Source organism: Ailuropoda melanoleuca, chromosome 2 (assembly GCF_002007445.2).
Source record: "Ailuropoda melanoleuca isolate Jingjing chromosome 2, ASM200744v2, whole genome shotgun sequence".
Taxonomy (NCBI): domain Eukaryota; kingdom Metazoa; phylum Chordata; class Mammalia; order Carnivora; family Ursidae; genus Ailuropoda; species Ailuropoda melanoleuca.
This window is the reverse complement of record NC_048219.1, coordinates 155,826,982-155,841,821: the sequence shown is the minus strand read 5'-3', so window position 1 is coordinate 155,841,821 and position 14,840 is coordinate 155,826,982. Positions and strand designations below refer to the sequence as shown.

Here is a 14,840-nt window from a genome sequence, read left to right as displayed (position 1 = left end):
ATTTGATATAGATACACTATTATGCCACTTGTGTCAGTTACTGTATTTTAAGGTGTTAAGTGCAGGAAAATTCTATTTACTTTTTGAAACTATGACTCTGACCTGATGTTAAACTTCAGTAGACAGGCTAGAGAAAATCTGTTTAGTATCAATATCAAGAACTTCCAATCAAAGTGTTTATACTCAGTTATATGTATTTTACTACAATTAGATTAAAATTAAAAGTAAAAAATTTGGGGGCGCCTGGCTGGCTCAGTCAGTAGAACATGTGACTCTTGGGGTTGTGAGTTCGAGCCCCACATTGAATATAGAGATTATTTAAAAATAAATTCTTTTTAAAAAAGTAAAGAATTTAAAAAGATTGCTCAGGAATTCTTTCATACTTTCATATTAATGCTTTTATTAGCCCTCTGCAGGCTCTAGGTTAGCTTTCTGTACATGTTTCCCAAGTTGGCTCAAAAACACTATTCTTGGTCTTGATACTTTTATGATATCTGATGAAATTGCAGGTGAAAAGGAAAAAATACTGTGAGAAACAGGGGTCTTTTTTGTTGTTTTGAAGAGTCCCATGAAGTTAGTTACAGGAGGTATTAAAGTCAAAGAATCTCTTGGCTGAATTTTAGGTTTTAATTTTCTTCGGTGCTCTTTCCCTGAAAATTAAAGAGCCATAATTAAATGTCTCTTTCTTAAGCCCAAGAGCCCAAGAGCCCTAGATATAGTCTCATTGCTTTTGGTTCTATATAGTTCTATTTTCTTCCAATCACTAAAACATACTAAGAATGGATGCATAACTTCCAGACTTTTAGGTGTCAGAGTGCAAAAATTTATGGGACCAATATATGGTTACCAACGTTTTATTATGCCAAGTTGAGACTAATAGAACAAATACCAATGTCATTTTGTAGCAGTAGGGATATCTTAACACCCAAAAGCAAGTGTAAAAGGTACTGTCTCAAAATGACACATTTTGTATTGAATGAAACTAACGTTAACAGAAACTTGCTATTGTCCTTATTTTTTCTAATGTTACCATAAACCTGTGAAAACATTATCAAACCATTAGTGGTACACAGATTGCTACTTAGAAACCAATATTAAAAAACAACACGAGAAAACAGTTATTAAAGTGTAGAAAAAAATGGGACTGACTTTATTCCTTTGTGTAAATTCTTACACTAAAGAAGATATACAAAAAAATATCCTTCTACTCATAATATTCATATATATAGCCTCCCACACAAACCTAGCTTTCATCACAGACTCCCTGAATAAGTGAAGTTCTCTCTTCTACTTTTTATTTTCCCTCTTTCCATTTGTGACTCTTACAAACAGATCTTGCCTTTTGAATGGTTCTGTCCTTCCCGTAAGATAATATACCAAGTAAGACTGATATTGGTCCTACACTAAGCATGCATGAATAAGCACTAAGCATATAAATTAAGTGAAAAAATAATTTATTTTCCCTATTACATGTCTAATAGGAATTGCTGAGTAACTTTATAAGATCTGGACTCTGATCTTGCCTAAAATCACTCAGCCAACATCTGCCAAATATATATAAAACTGTAGTGTATCAGTGGAAAAAAATGTGGTCTGTACCAAGTTGTACAGGAAACAAAATAATAGCAAGATCGTAATTTAGGGCATACTCATATGTTGTTTCAGTAATGACCTATTTCTATACATAGCTTAAAGAAAAAACAAAGTAAGAGGGATTTCTGTCAAGTGATATAATAAGGAATGATTAACATAGTCTTGTAAATGGGAAGATATTTCAAGTATACAGAATGACAAAGGCAGAGTTTACAGGTAAACTTTTTTGGGGGTAACCTCTACATTTTGAATTTTTAGAAATGGAACACAGAATTGTAAGGTGTCAGGGCTAGAAGTTACCTCAGAGACCAAAGAAAAATCAGTTACCTTTCTTAAAGACAGGAGTTATGGATGGTCCTCCATTTTTCTCTAGACTAAAAGGAAAACATGTTGATCACAAAAACTTTATTTTCAAAGCAATGGTTTACCAATAAAGTATTTCAGGCCAAAGAATAACAAGGTGTACCTAGTTAATATGGTGGGGGGGGTGGCTTTTAAAAACAGTATTATTTTAAATCATCATCCTGTACATGTAATATAATATAATTACAAAATTACAAAATTTCCCTGGTAATAAAATTTTATGTCTCACTTAAAGTTAATATATTAAGGTAGTTATCACAAATGTATAGCTGGTTAATTTGATGAGGAACATTTGCTGTTGTCCACTTTAATGAGGCACAGATTTCAGTCTGTCCATATGCCAACTTCATGGCCAAAACATGAAAGTAGCATTTAGGCTGAGTGCTTTCATACAGGGGTCATTAACACCAGCAAAAATTAGGCCTCTTTCCATACTTCAAATTTTGCGTATGCAAGGACTCTTCTAATCTGCTGTTCTTGGGGCTGGATGGGAGCAGGGGAATAGAGAAGTGGTATATACACCAAAAAAATGCTATCATGATGCCGATCAGTGTACTTGCCAGTAGTGGTATCAAGGAACATTTCATGGAAGTGTATTGTTATCCATCCCAAAGTTTCCAAACATGTCTTAATAATCTTTTAGCACATTTCCCATAGTTTCATTTAATCAAACACCTTCACTGAATGATTATGAAAATTACAGGGAATAGTCCATGTAAATACTCTAAGAAGAGTTCATAACACTATTAGTTATGGGAGTAATTATTATTTGCTAACCAGTTCCACCTCACGTGGTAACCATTCTTATAAGTTTACTGACTACTGGTCACTGCTTACAATCCTAAAAGCTGAGTGTTCACAATTCCATAGGGTACTACTCACCCTCAGTCACTGTAGATTTGTATAGTTATTACACCTATTTTCCAGCAGATGACAGTAAAGTGTCCTAAGGAAAGGGCATCTTTCTCTAGTTTCCGAAAAGTTGCCACATGGGCTAGTTGTGGGAGTAATTGTGTAAAATAATACTTTTCATTATTTATCCTAAATTAATTTTTGAACCAGTAAGTATTATTTTTTTTAACACTGTCAGTTACAGGAATTTAATTTAGACTTCCCTGTCTTACTATATAAAATTAGGTAATTAGTTTTGGGTTTTCGGTTTTTCCAAGAATTAAAATGAAAATGTACTCATTTTTCTCTATACTGAAAATTGATTTACAGAACCTACAGTATTAGGTACAGTATTGGATCCTATTCTTTTCTATTATTATAGAGTAAATATCGTATCTTGAGTAGTTCTCTTCCACACACAAATAGTGCTAGTTGCGGAGAAGACTTGTAATTCAGCTACATCGACTAAAGAAAAGAAAATATGTCCATTCTCAGGAGATTCTCCTCTCTGTTTGCAGAAACTTAAGCTCTGATAAAACTCCAACACTGAAGCAAAATTCCCTGGATAAATAAATGCCTATCAGACTTTGCCGTAACTGCAGCCACTGGGTCTGATTTAGCCCTACCCTGGGAGTCTGGCCTACCTTTGAATGAAGTTCAAAGGTCTTTTGAACCTTTTGAACTTTTTTGATGATACCGAGGTCATGGTGGTATTCCTGGTCCTCCAGGACTCCCAAGTATATCCCAAAAATGGTCTCCTGGATCAGACTTGGAAGCAACCGGAATCCCAAAAAGCTTTTCTGAAACGTGAATAGTCTTGGCCAAATGGGATCCCCAAGATCTGGTTGTATTCTTGCCTCCACAAGCAGTTTTGTTGCTAAATCAGAATTAAAACAGGCTTTGGCAGTGGACGTCTAGGATGCATTTTCTCTCATGGTATACAGGGCATATATTCATTCATATCAGTAATAGCTCCCCTTGTTTGATTTTCCTTAAACTTACTTACAAGTTCCTCTATTGATAATTTCTCTACTGCAATTTCACAAATATAGGCACAATACCTTAAGGAAGGAAGTCCCACTCGTTGTTGCATTTGAAATTCCTTTAAAAAGGCTGGGTTAATACTTGCATCTCTGTTGATATTATTTGTTATACGAAGGAACTGATTAGGCTTATTTCTGCATTCCTTTAATAGGATGCGGAAAGCATTTGCATTGTAAGTTAAGTAGCCAAGAGCACAGGAGCAAGCAGTGCGAACCTAAATGAAGAAACAATTCCTCCACTGAGCTTACTCTTTAAATATCTAACAAAGTGTTCTCACTAAACATTTCATAAGACAGTTCCTGTGGCTTTGCAGAGCAAACGTGTGTCAACCGATGGCAACCTATCGATGGAAGCAGAACAGCCATATTTTTAGAGAAAGTTGTCAACTGCCATTGATTTCTAGTAGTTGTTCTCAGTCCAGACTGCATTTTAGAATCACCATCAGTTAAAAAAAGAAAAAAAAAAAAAAGCCCACCAACTTTCTTGGGGGTAGAATCTGGGCATTCATATTGTTTTTAAGAGTGCCGCAGGTGACTTAATATGCAGCCAGAGTGAGAACCATTGAGTTTGAACTAGGACAGTGGGTCTCAGTCTTGATTGTATATTGGAATCCCCTTGATAGTTATGAAAATTACTCAGTGCCTGGGTTCCATCCCTAGAAACTCTAATTATTTTGGGGTGCAGCCTGGACACTGGAATTTTTCAAAACTGCTCAGCTGATTGTAATAGGAAACCAGATAAGAGACTACAGGATAAAAATAAGTTAAAAATAAGACACTCAGGAAAGCAAATCAATTTTCCACTGGCAAAAACCAAGTATCAGCCACAGGACTCCAGAAAAAGCAATCTTTCCTTTTTTGAAGGGAATACCCTCTGCCTGTGACCCTGAAGTAATTAGGTTTTTCATATGATAAAAGTATATTCCTGGGCAGTTCTAAGAAAATCCATTAGTGGTGGCCTAAGAAATGCCATAGAATGAACATAAGCCAAGCCCATGCAGGGCACCAGAGGGTTGGTATACTGGTCTCTACATTGGCATCCGACTACTGCATATGCCCGTATATCTTGCATACCTTGAACAGTGGTTCTCAGTGTATGGTCCCGATACCAGCAACTTCAGCTTCTAGGAACTGCTTAGAAGCACCCATTTTAGGGCCTAAACCGGATGTATTCAATAAGAAACACTGGGAATGGAGCCCAGCAATCTATGGTGTAACAAGTCCTCCAGGTGATTCCTGTGTATCCTGAAGTTGGAGAAACACTACCTTACACCTGGGGGAGAGGGTAGGGGAAGACTCAGAGGCAAACCACTACTCTGGCCTTCTTCATACTGTCACCTCTGATGCTGCTTGGCAGATAAGGAAAACTGCCCAACGGATTCCACTTTCATGAATTCCAAATAATCATAGAAATGACTTAGTGAATCACAAAAACTGGTTAGTTAATAAGTTAGTAAGTTAGTAACCAGTTTTTGTGAGGTATTTTATAAATGGATTAATTATAAATTTCTATATCATCAATGTACTTATTTGTATATTGAATCTCAAGTATTGAAGTTAAAACAAATGTGCACATTTTGGGGGAACCAGAATTATGGATGGCAGATGTAGTACTGGAAAAATCATCTAATTTTGAGTTAGTAACATGAACTATTATATAACATAGTTAACTTGTAGAGAAAGTAGCCCACAAAAGTGAGAGGCAATTACATTTTTAGAATATTCAATTATAGAATTACTTTTGTTTTTACCTCGTCTTTTCCTGAGTACAAATGATAGCAGAGCTGTTGGATTGTCCCTAATGTGGTAAATGCTTCTGGAATACCAGCTCTAGAATGAGCCAGGCTAGCTATTAAATTCCCTATAAATTAAATAAGAAAAAATGTTTGTGTTATTTAATTGATATAAACTGATACACTGTACTTTTGTTCATTTGCATATATTATTAAAAAGGGTTAAGTCACAAGACATCTAACAGAGCTGAGAAAAAAGTGTGTATATATTAAATGTAGAATTCTTTCCCCAAAATTAGGATTTGGTTTTCTGTCACAAACAGTAAAAGTTAATTAGTTTTATTTAAGAGTAGGGAATTTTGAAATTCAGAGTTGTTCTTCCCTATGGCTTCAGAATGTATTTTGTTTTGAGGTTTAGTGTTTTTTTAATGACTGTAAACATAATGACTGAACTACGATTAAAAAAATTTAGTATGTCCTTTTTGCAATTCAGATCACTTTAAGAGCTTAATGGTATTGTAAGCCCAAGCAATGTATTAAATTTAAAATCATTGACATTTTTGGCATAAAAAGAAATGTTTGCAGATTGAAAATAATAAAGTAGTTCAGTGATCAAATAAATGTGCAACTGCCAATTTAAAACTATTTCATGTGAATATTTGCTTAATTTTTAGAGCAATCGTGATATTCTTTCACAATATTGCTGCTGTGTTGGAATAAGTGCAACACATGGGGTGCCTGGGTGGCTCAGTCATTAAGCGTCTGCCTTCAGCTCAGGGCGTGATCCCAGAGTCCTGGGATCGAGCCCCACATTGGGCTCCTCTGCTGGGAGCCTGCTTCTTCCCCCACTTCCCCTGCTTGTGTTCCCTCTCTCGCTGGCTGTCTCTCTCTCTGTCAAATAAATAAATAAAATCTTTAAAAAAAAAAAAAAGGAATAAGTGCAACACAGATTTTAAAATATAAATGTTTCCACCCATGTAAATGTGGATGGATACTTTATTGAAGTATTCATTGGGGTTTTGTTCTTGTATTTTTAAACCAAGGCCTTTGTATTTATTATTTCAGGATGGGGAGGGATGGATTGTATGGCTTAAAGCAAAAAATGTCTAAAAATAACCTTTTCTTTTTCAGGCGTATATTTTTAAAAGCCTATGTTTATAGAAGGCATTATTTTAGGTGAAAGGGAGAGAGGTGTCTTTAAAGATGAGGAGTAAGAAATGGGGAACAATGGAGGCAGGCAGAGAATCTAGGATTAAGAAGGAGATAGTAGGAACAGGAGCTGTGTGTGAAGAATGGTTATATTGTGCACATAGGAAAACTGGACACTTGGCAACAGAAATCCTAGTCTTTGTAAAACTTCCGTGCCTTTGGAGCCTCTTCTGGGAACCTTGTCAACTTAGACATTTAGCACAACACTTATTTTACATCATATCTGAGGCCCGAATATCCTGCTTTGCTTGGGATACCCCAGACATGCATATGACTCTGGAGATGCATATGACTATGATGGTGGAGTGCAAAGAAAGCCCAGTAGTTTTTGAGATGCAGTTCCTACCAACCTGAGAAAATTAATATTTGAAAGCTAGTAATAATGGAGTATTTCTTGCACACAGGAGTTTGTGGAGTAAAATTTAAACCCACTACGACTGTTTTTCAGAGTCAGAGAATTACTATGACTTGAATTAAGAATGCTATTTAAATAAGAATGTATTTAATAACTTAAACATGTTTCTTTCCTAGCTAGTTTCCATCAGAAAATTTTTATTTGCATGAATTTTCCTTCCTTGACAAGCAAAAATAAAATTCTGTAGCAGCAAGTGTAATTTCCTTTCCTACCTTCAGTGATCCATTTCAGTTAAAAAACAAAGACCCTATTTATTTTTTGGTAGTAATCACTTCATATGGTCATCATTCTGATACTGTTTCATATTGTGTTGAGAGTGATATATTAATTATGCATCTCGAAAATTAGCTCTAGAGTAGATATAGTTACGCAATTGCATTAAGTGTGCCAAGAACTCTCTTGGACTATTTTGCTTTGCTATATTGCATAGCAACATAAGGAACTCTTAAATGTTACCAAAATGTGATGTTGATCAAAAGAAAACCAGAGAGAGGTATAGAGGGATAAATCTGCCGTAACTATTATAAATCAGTGTGTAAATTGTGTTGTTAGTAGCTCAGAGTTGGAATCTCATTTTATATTCTCGAAAAAATAATTAGGGGGTTGAAAAAGCAAGTAGGAAATCAAAAAGGTCATATTCAGAGTTGCCCTGCTTCTATTTGAGGTGCAGAGTAGATTCCCACTATTCCAGGTAGACTTTGTGTGGAGTTCCATGTAGACTACACCAGTTCATTCTTTAAACCATGTGACATAATATCGAGCTTATTATTTTACTATTGTTCAGATTACCCAAAAAATTGTTTTGAAAATAGTTTTATGCAGATGTAGTTTTATGTTAACCACCTTCCAGTTATTTCTCACCTGTCAAGGCAATAGTAGTGGCATGAACTGAATACAGACTATCAACTAAAATAGTAACACCTCTTGCAGACAAAGTGATATGGTCCACATCTATAATGACCTTAGCTAGGATGATAATCTGAAAACAAAAAGAAGCATAGAATCATTGAATGTTTTGTACTCTGCTTCTCTAAATAAGTTTTTATGTTTTTTGGTACTTCACAGGAAGGTAAGGGGAGTAATTTGGTATGATCCAGTAGAAGAAAAGCAAGTGGCAGGGGTTTGAATCAGGAAGGCCACTGTACTCTTCCTACAATATTTGCAGCTTTTGATTCTTTCAAGTGTGGATTCATAGAAGATAGTTCTCCTACCGGTCACTGGACAGAAAAAGCAGCACCCAGATACATCCAGTTGTCGTAGGTTGAAGAATCAGTGTGATCAGCTAAAGCTCTGCAGTTAGAAATCGTGTCTTGGATACTACCTTGTTTCTCTGCCTATAATATGGGGATGATGAAAATGATACTATCTGCCCATCAACCTGAAGGGTTGTTAGAAGCATCAGATAAGATACAGAAGCAAAAAGTGCCTTGTAACCTGTAAAATTGTATATAAATGAAGATATCCTCATAAAGAATGGAGTTTTTATGAGGTGGAAAGTGCTGGTGTGAAAAATACCGTGAATTTTACAAATTGGTAAATGCTTTTCCAGATCAAAATTTTTTTTCTCACTTTTAAGTTTTGACTAAAAAGACATATTTATTGATTTGAAGTTTTAACTTCCAATTTTATACCTGAAATGCTGCCATTGCCTTCTCAGTTTCAACTGCTGATTCAAGAAAAGGTTCAAAGATTGATATGGTCATTATTCCACTTTCCAGTATTAAGTATTGTTGAAGGCGATTATTGAAGGCGAAAAGGGTTAATGCATAGCCTGCCCTTAAACAAATATCCTAGAAAAGGAGAAACATGCATTATCTTCAACTTAGTACATCTATTATGTTACTCAAGGTAATAGAGTTTGAATTCTTGCCCATCTAAATATATTTCATTCTTATCTCTGGGAGTAAAATATAACATTATTGGGGAAAACAGGTAATAGAGTTAACCCAGAATGTTACTGAACAGATAAAATAGAGAAGTAGGTTATGGTATCAGGGAGAAGAGAGAAGTAATTTTAATTTTCAGAGGGAATGTTAGGTTAATGATTATGCAAATAAACAAATAGTAACAGGAAATTCCATAATTCTATTAACCCTCAACTTTTTTGTTTTAACATATTTTAATTTTTATTTTCATTTCAACATTTCAAAGTAGACTTGATAAATCAAAACTTCCCTTGTATATAGCATGCTGTATATTACATTTTATGCATTGTGGGATGATCTCTATCATCTCTTTAAAAAAGTTCATTTGTAAAATTCTGTACTGTATTCTAAGGGGAAATAAAAAGAAAGATGATTTAAAAACCCATTTTAACATTCTGGGACTTGGTAAAGAGAGCAAAAGCCAATTCTTCCTTAGAGCCAGTTCATTTGGCAAAGATGAACAAATATGGTAGATCTTCCAGAAAGACCAAAAAGAATTTTATCACTAAGTGTTATTTTTAATATTTTGTTTGAACAGTATAGTACAGAAAGAACCACTAATCTGGGGAGTTTTCTGCCACTGTTAATCATTTTATAAAAGTGCTATATGTACATAACTAAAATATTTACCAATAAAATTTTATGATGGCTGAGATCTGCTTCAACAGTATTATAGGATGAGGGGCTCCTGGGTGGCTTGGTCGGTTGGGCATCTGAATCTTGGTTTTGGCTTAGGTCATGATCTCAGTGTTATGAGATCAAGCCCCACAGGGGCCCCATGCTCAGCAGGGAGTCTGCTCGAGGAGTCTCTCCCTCTGCCCCTCCCCCCACCCGTGCATGTGCACACTTTCTCTCTCTCTGTCTCTCTCTCAAATAAATCTTTAAATAATAATAATAATATATGAAGAGCAAGTGGGTGTATAGATGAAATAAGACTGTCCATGAGTTGATAATTGCAGAAGCTGAGTCATAGAAATATTTAAGTTCATTATGCTACTCTTTTATTCTATTTATGTTTGAAATGTTCCATAATAAAAATTATGTACACACAAGTAGTCAACTGGACATAATGCAAGAAGAAAAGTATTAGGAATACACAAAGAAATAGGGGTCCAGTAAGTGAAGCAGGTGGGAACAGGCTGGGAGGAAAAGGAGAATGATCAGGAGTGGAGTAAGTAGTAGAAGAAAAAGGAGAAGGGTGTCCCTGAGGAGTAGGGTAATGAGAATAAAATGTGCAATGAACAGCGAAGAAAGGTGGCTTAGAGTTAGATCCAAATTTGTCTCCTCATCCTATACTCCTCATATTCTTACAGCAGCACATCTCCATTTTTTCATATACTTCAGTAGAGTACAATTCTATATTTTAAAAAATAATGCAGTTGAGTTCATGTCTCCCCTTTTAGCCCTCCTTTTTTCCTCCCAAATCCCCCAGAACAGAACTGACAGAGATAGTTGGCAGTTTTCTTTCCTGATTGCTAAATGCACTGCAGACAACAAAAGTTCTCAAATTTCTCTGGGGTTAGTGCTATTCAAAGTATGGCCCATGGACCAGTGATAGTTCGCAAAATGGTTGACAGTAGGATTACAGAAACTGGGAATTAGCATTTAAAAGAAACAGCTTTGGGACATCTGGGTGGCTCAGCCTGTTAAGCTTCTGCATTCAGCTCAGGTCAGGACCCCAGTGTCCTGCTTCTCCCTCTGCTTGCTGCTCCCCCTGCTTGTGCACTCTCTCTCTCTCTCTGACAAATAAATAAATAAAATATTTTTAAAAATAAAATAAAAAAAGGAACAGCTCTTCCTTATAGTTAAATACCAATTAATAAATATACAAAGATGATGATGTTTATAGCAGCATTATCAACAACAGCAAAATTATGGAAAGAGCCCAAATGCCCATCAACTGATGAGTGGATAAAGAAGATATAGTATATATTTACAATGGAATATTACTCACCCATAAAAAGAATGAAATCTTGCCATTTCAATGATGTGGATGGAGCTAGAGTGTATTATGCTAAGTGAAATAAGTCAGAGAAAGATAAATACCATATGATTTCACTCATAAGTGGAATTTAAGAGGCAAACAAATGGGGGGGGGGGAGAAGAAAACCAAGAAACAGACTCTTAAACTATAGAGAACAAACTGATGGTTACCAGAGGGCAGGGGGTGGGGGGAATGGGTTCAATGGGTGATGGGGATTAAGGAGGGCACTTGTGATGAGCAGCAGGTGTCATATGTAAGTGGTGAATCATTAAAGTGCACACCTGAAACTAATATTACACTGTATGAACTAACTGGAATTTAAATAAAAACTTGATTTTAAAAAAAGAGGAAGAATTTTTTTAATTGCCATTAGGCAAATACCACATAATCATTGTTGCATCCATGGATGCTAAAATTGGTGAGCAAAAGTACATGCAAAACAGAATATTTGGAAAGCCTCAAAGTGTCTCACCTCAAGAAACTTGTTACTTAAAAAAGGGAAGTACAGGACTTTATAGTGGAGAAATATGGCAGACACTACTTTAACCAAGTCCCCAAAGTTAGCACTGCCCGTTATAAGACGTAACAGCAGCATGTACCTCCTGAAATAATGCACTGGGCAGGTGAGTGAAGACCGCATCATTTCTGTGGTATTCTTGCCAAAGTGCACCACCTCAATTTAATCATGAGAAAACATCAGATAATTCAAATTGAGGGACATTCTACAAAGTAACTGGTGTGGACTCATCAAAAATGTCAAAATCATGGAAGGTATGTAAAATCATGAAAGGCAAAGGATGGTGTTTCACAGATTGAAGGAAACAAAAGGGACATAACAACTAGATGTAATAGGAGATCCTGGATTGGATTCTGGAAGAGAAAAAGCACACTGGTGAAAAAATTGGCAAAAATTAGATAAAATTTGCAGATTAGTTAATTGTATGATATCAATGTTAATTTCCTTATTGATATCCAGGAAAGCTGGATAAAGGATATGCTAGAACACTCCATACTATTTTTGCAAAATTTTACAAAATCTAAAATTATTTCAAAATTTAAAGTTTTTGTTTTATTTTTTGTTATTTATTATTATTATAATGGTCAGTTAGCCAACATGTAGTACATCATTAGTTTTTGATGTAGTTTGTTTTTGTTTTTAATTATCCTCCCCATAACAGATTGCTGGGGAAAAGCTTTCCTTCATCACTTAATAGTTTGAGAAGCACCACTCTGGAATACTGGGTAAGAAATAGATGACTGAGAGTTGAAAGGTCATGAAATTAGGAAAAAGTTTCAATGCATCCAGGAGAGAAGAGATTTATTGGTTCTTGGAGCATTAAAATTGCTATATTTCAAAGAAGAAATATTGCAACTATGAAAAATATGGAACAGTATTATTTCATCATTACAAACCAATGACCTACCAAAGAGATTTTACATTTCTTATGTAATATATTTAAGTGCTGCTGTGAAAGACTTATAATTTGACAATGTGGGCTAAAAACCTTTCTACAAGAGCTCTAACATTTTACAAAGGTATTACCTTATCTGGTGAGTGAAGAAGATAAAGGACATCAGCATACTTAAATCCTTCGGTTTCTTGTAATTCATTCTGTAACAGATCATTCCTTAGGACAATGCATGCCAAGGAAAATGCCACTTCAACCTAAATACGTGGTTTTCAGAAATTAATTTATTTTTCACTCATGGTTTATCAAATGACATATTTCATTACACATTCACATGGGATATACGAATTCAAAGATAATATATAATTCATTGATTCCAGTTCTCTAATATTTAGAGAGTGGCATTTATAATGTCTGGAGGCATGTCCCTTATAATTTTTAACAGCTGGGAAAATATCCTTCCTCTGTGTGCTGTTGGCACAACCACACAGCTCCACTGGAGGGCATGGGGGGAGGCAAACAGAGCCAGCCAGAAATGTGTGGAGTTATTGTTCTCTAAGTATTACACTGTACATTTCTATGAAAAATGAATTTGAAAAGCATGATTATTACTGCAAAAATATTTGTTTACTATAGAATCGTATTTGAAGAAAAGTACTGAAATGTTTTTATGTTCTGTTGTTAACAAGTTGAGGAACTCATTGAAAATATGTACTGAAATATGGATCGATGCAATTGAAGTAAACTGTTTTGCCATGAAATTGCATGTTTTAAAATAAAAATGTATTTTTATGTGGCATTTTCCATAGTCTTATGAAATTTATTTGTACTTTGAAAGTCAGTGTAGTTTTTACATATAATTCAAGCCAAAAAATTGCTAGCATATGCTCCTTCCTTTTGTATCCCTAATCAACTCCTATAATAGAATAATCTCTTTCATAGCTAGAAAAGCCACATAACTTATTAACATCTTTTCTGATAATACATTCCTTAAAATAAATAATGCTGTATTTACTTACATATTTCTGTTTTCTCATTTCCAACAGAACTCATACCAAATTTTGAAGAGAAAATATATTTTTTGTTATAATTTCCTGCCTGGTTAACTCTACATGTCCTAAATTTCCAAAGCTTTGGTAGAGGATTTGAATAGATGCAAACATCATTTTATTAAAGGCAGTTTGCTAGAAGTAAGTGGAAGAGTGAATGACTCTTAAACAACTCATAAGTTATTCGTATTGAGAAAACTGTTGCTGCTGGCCAAAACAGGCTGCTTGGTAGAAGGTAAAGCTGTTTTGATGGTATAAGACTGATAGTAATCACTTATATTTGAGAAATTTGGCTACATAAATCATACATCCTCATTATCCCCACCCAGTTTTAGCAACCAATATCTGAGGAAGAAGGGAAGAAATTCTGTGAATAATCAAATATCTGAGGAATAAAACTTATTTGATGAGTAAAGACAAGATTTAATTATTTGAAAATCTAATATTTTAATAAAATTTACTATTTTATAGCAACTTCTTAATTTAAAACTTCTGGGATTTTGTTTAAAATGTTAAATTTTTTATTATACTTGTGAATTTAAAGAGACAAATAATTCTCAAAAAGTCATAGTTTTGTTAATTTTTACTATATCAGGAAAAAAAAACCTTAAAACCTTTTATATACCTTGATGTTAGGAGAAGGGTGATTTCTCAGTAGTTGAATAAGTACTGGAAAGGCATTTTCCTCTACAACGAATTGTTGACTGATAGGATTGCTTGTATGGGCGACACCTATAAGAATATACATATCAATAAGAACATTTCTTTCCATCTTGGAAATGGTAAAGTCAAGCAGCTTGATATGTTGGGTTGGTTAAGTGTTCTTGCATAATATGGTTAATAAGTTACAAAAGGAAATGCTGTATCTTACTGGGTATTTACCCCAAAGATACCAATGTAGTGATCCCAAGGGGCACCTGCACCCCAATGTTTATAGCAGCAATGTCCACAATAGCCAAGCTATGGAAAAAATCCAGATGTCCAACAACAGATGAATAGATAAAGAAGATGTGGTGTGTGTGTGTGTGTGTGTGTGTGTGTGTGTGTGTATATATATATATAATGGAATAATACACAGCCATCAAAAAATGAAATCTTGCCATTTGCAATGATGTGGATGGAACTAGAGAGTATTATGCTAAGTGAAATAAGTCAATCAGAGAAAAGCAATTACCATATGATCTCACTGATATGTGAAATTTAAGAAACAAGGCAGAGGATTGTAG

The 14,840-nt window shown here is 34.8% G+C and overlaps 1 protein-coding gene across 1 annotated transcript in view; it reads right to left on the bottom strand.

Moving 5' to 3' along the window:
* Nucleotides 1-402: 402 nt before the first annotated feature.
* Nucleotides 403-14,840, bottom strand: part of ANKAR (ankyrin and armadillo repeat containing) — a 60,254-nt gene continuing 45,816 nt past the window's right edge. The window contains exons 15-22 of the mRNA XM_002918670.4: nucleotides 14,240-14,346; nucleotides 12,700-12,822; nucleotides 8,879-9,037; nucleotides 8,109-8,226; nucleotides 5,642-5,751; nucleotides 3,909-4,105; nucleotides 1,921-1,967; nucleotides 403-650 (exon numbers count right to left, since the gene is read on the bottom strand). Coding sequence (XP_002918716.1) covers nucleotides 403-650; nucleotides 1,921-1,967; nucleotides 3,909-4,105; nucleotides 5,642-5,751; nucleotides 8,109-8,226; nucleotides 8,879-9,037; nucleotides 12,700-12,822; nucleotides 14,240-14,346 — 1,109 coding nt within the window. The remainder of the gene's footprint in view (nucleotides 651-1,920; nucleotides 1,968-3,908; nucleotides 4,106-5,641; nucleotides 5,752-8,108; nucleotides 8,227-8,878; nucleotides 9,038-12,699; nucleotides 12,823-14,239; nucleotides 14,347-14,840) is intronic.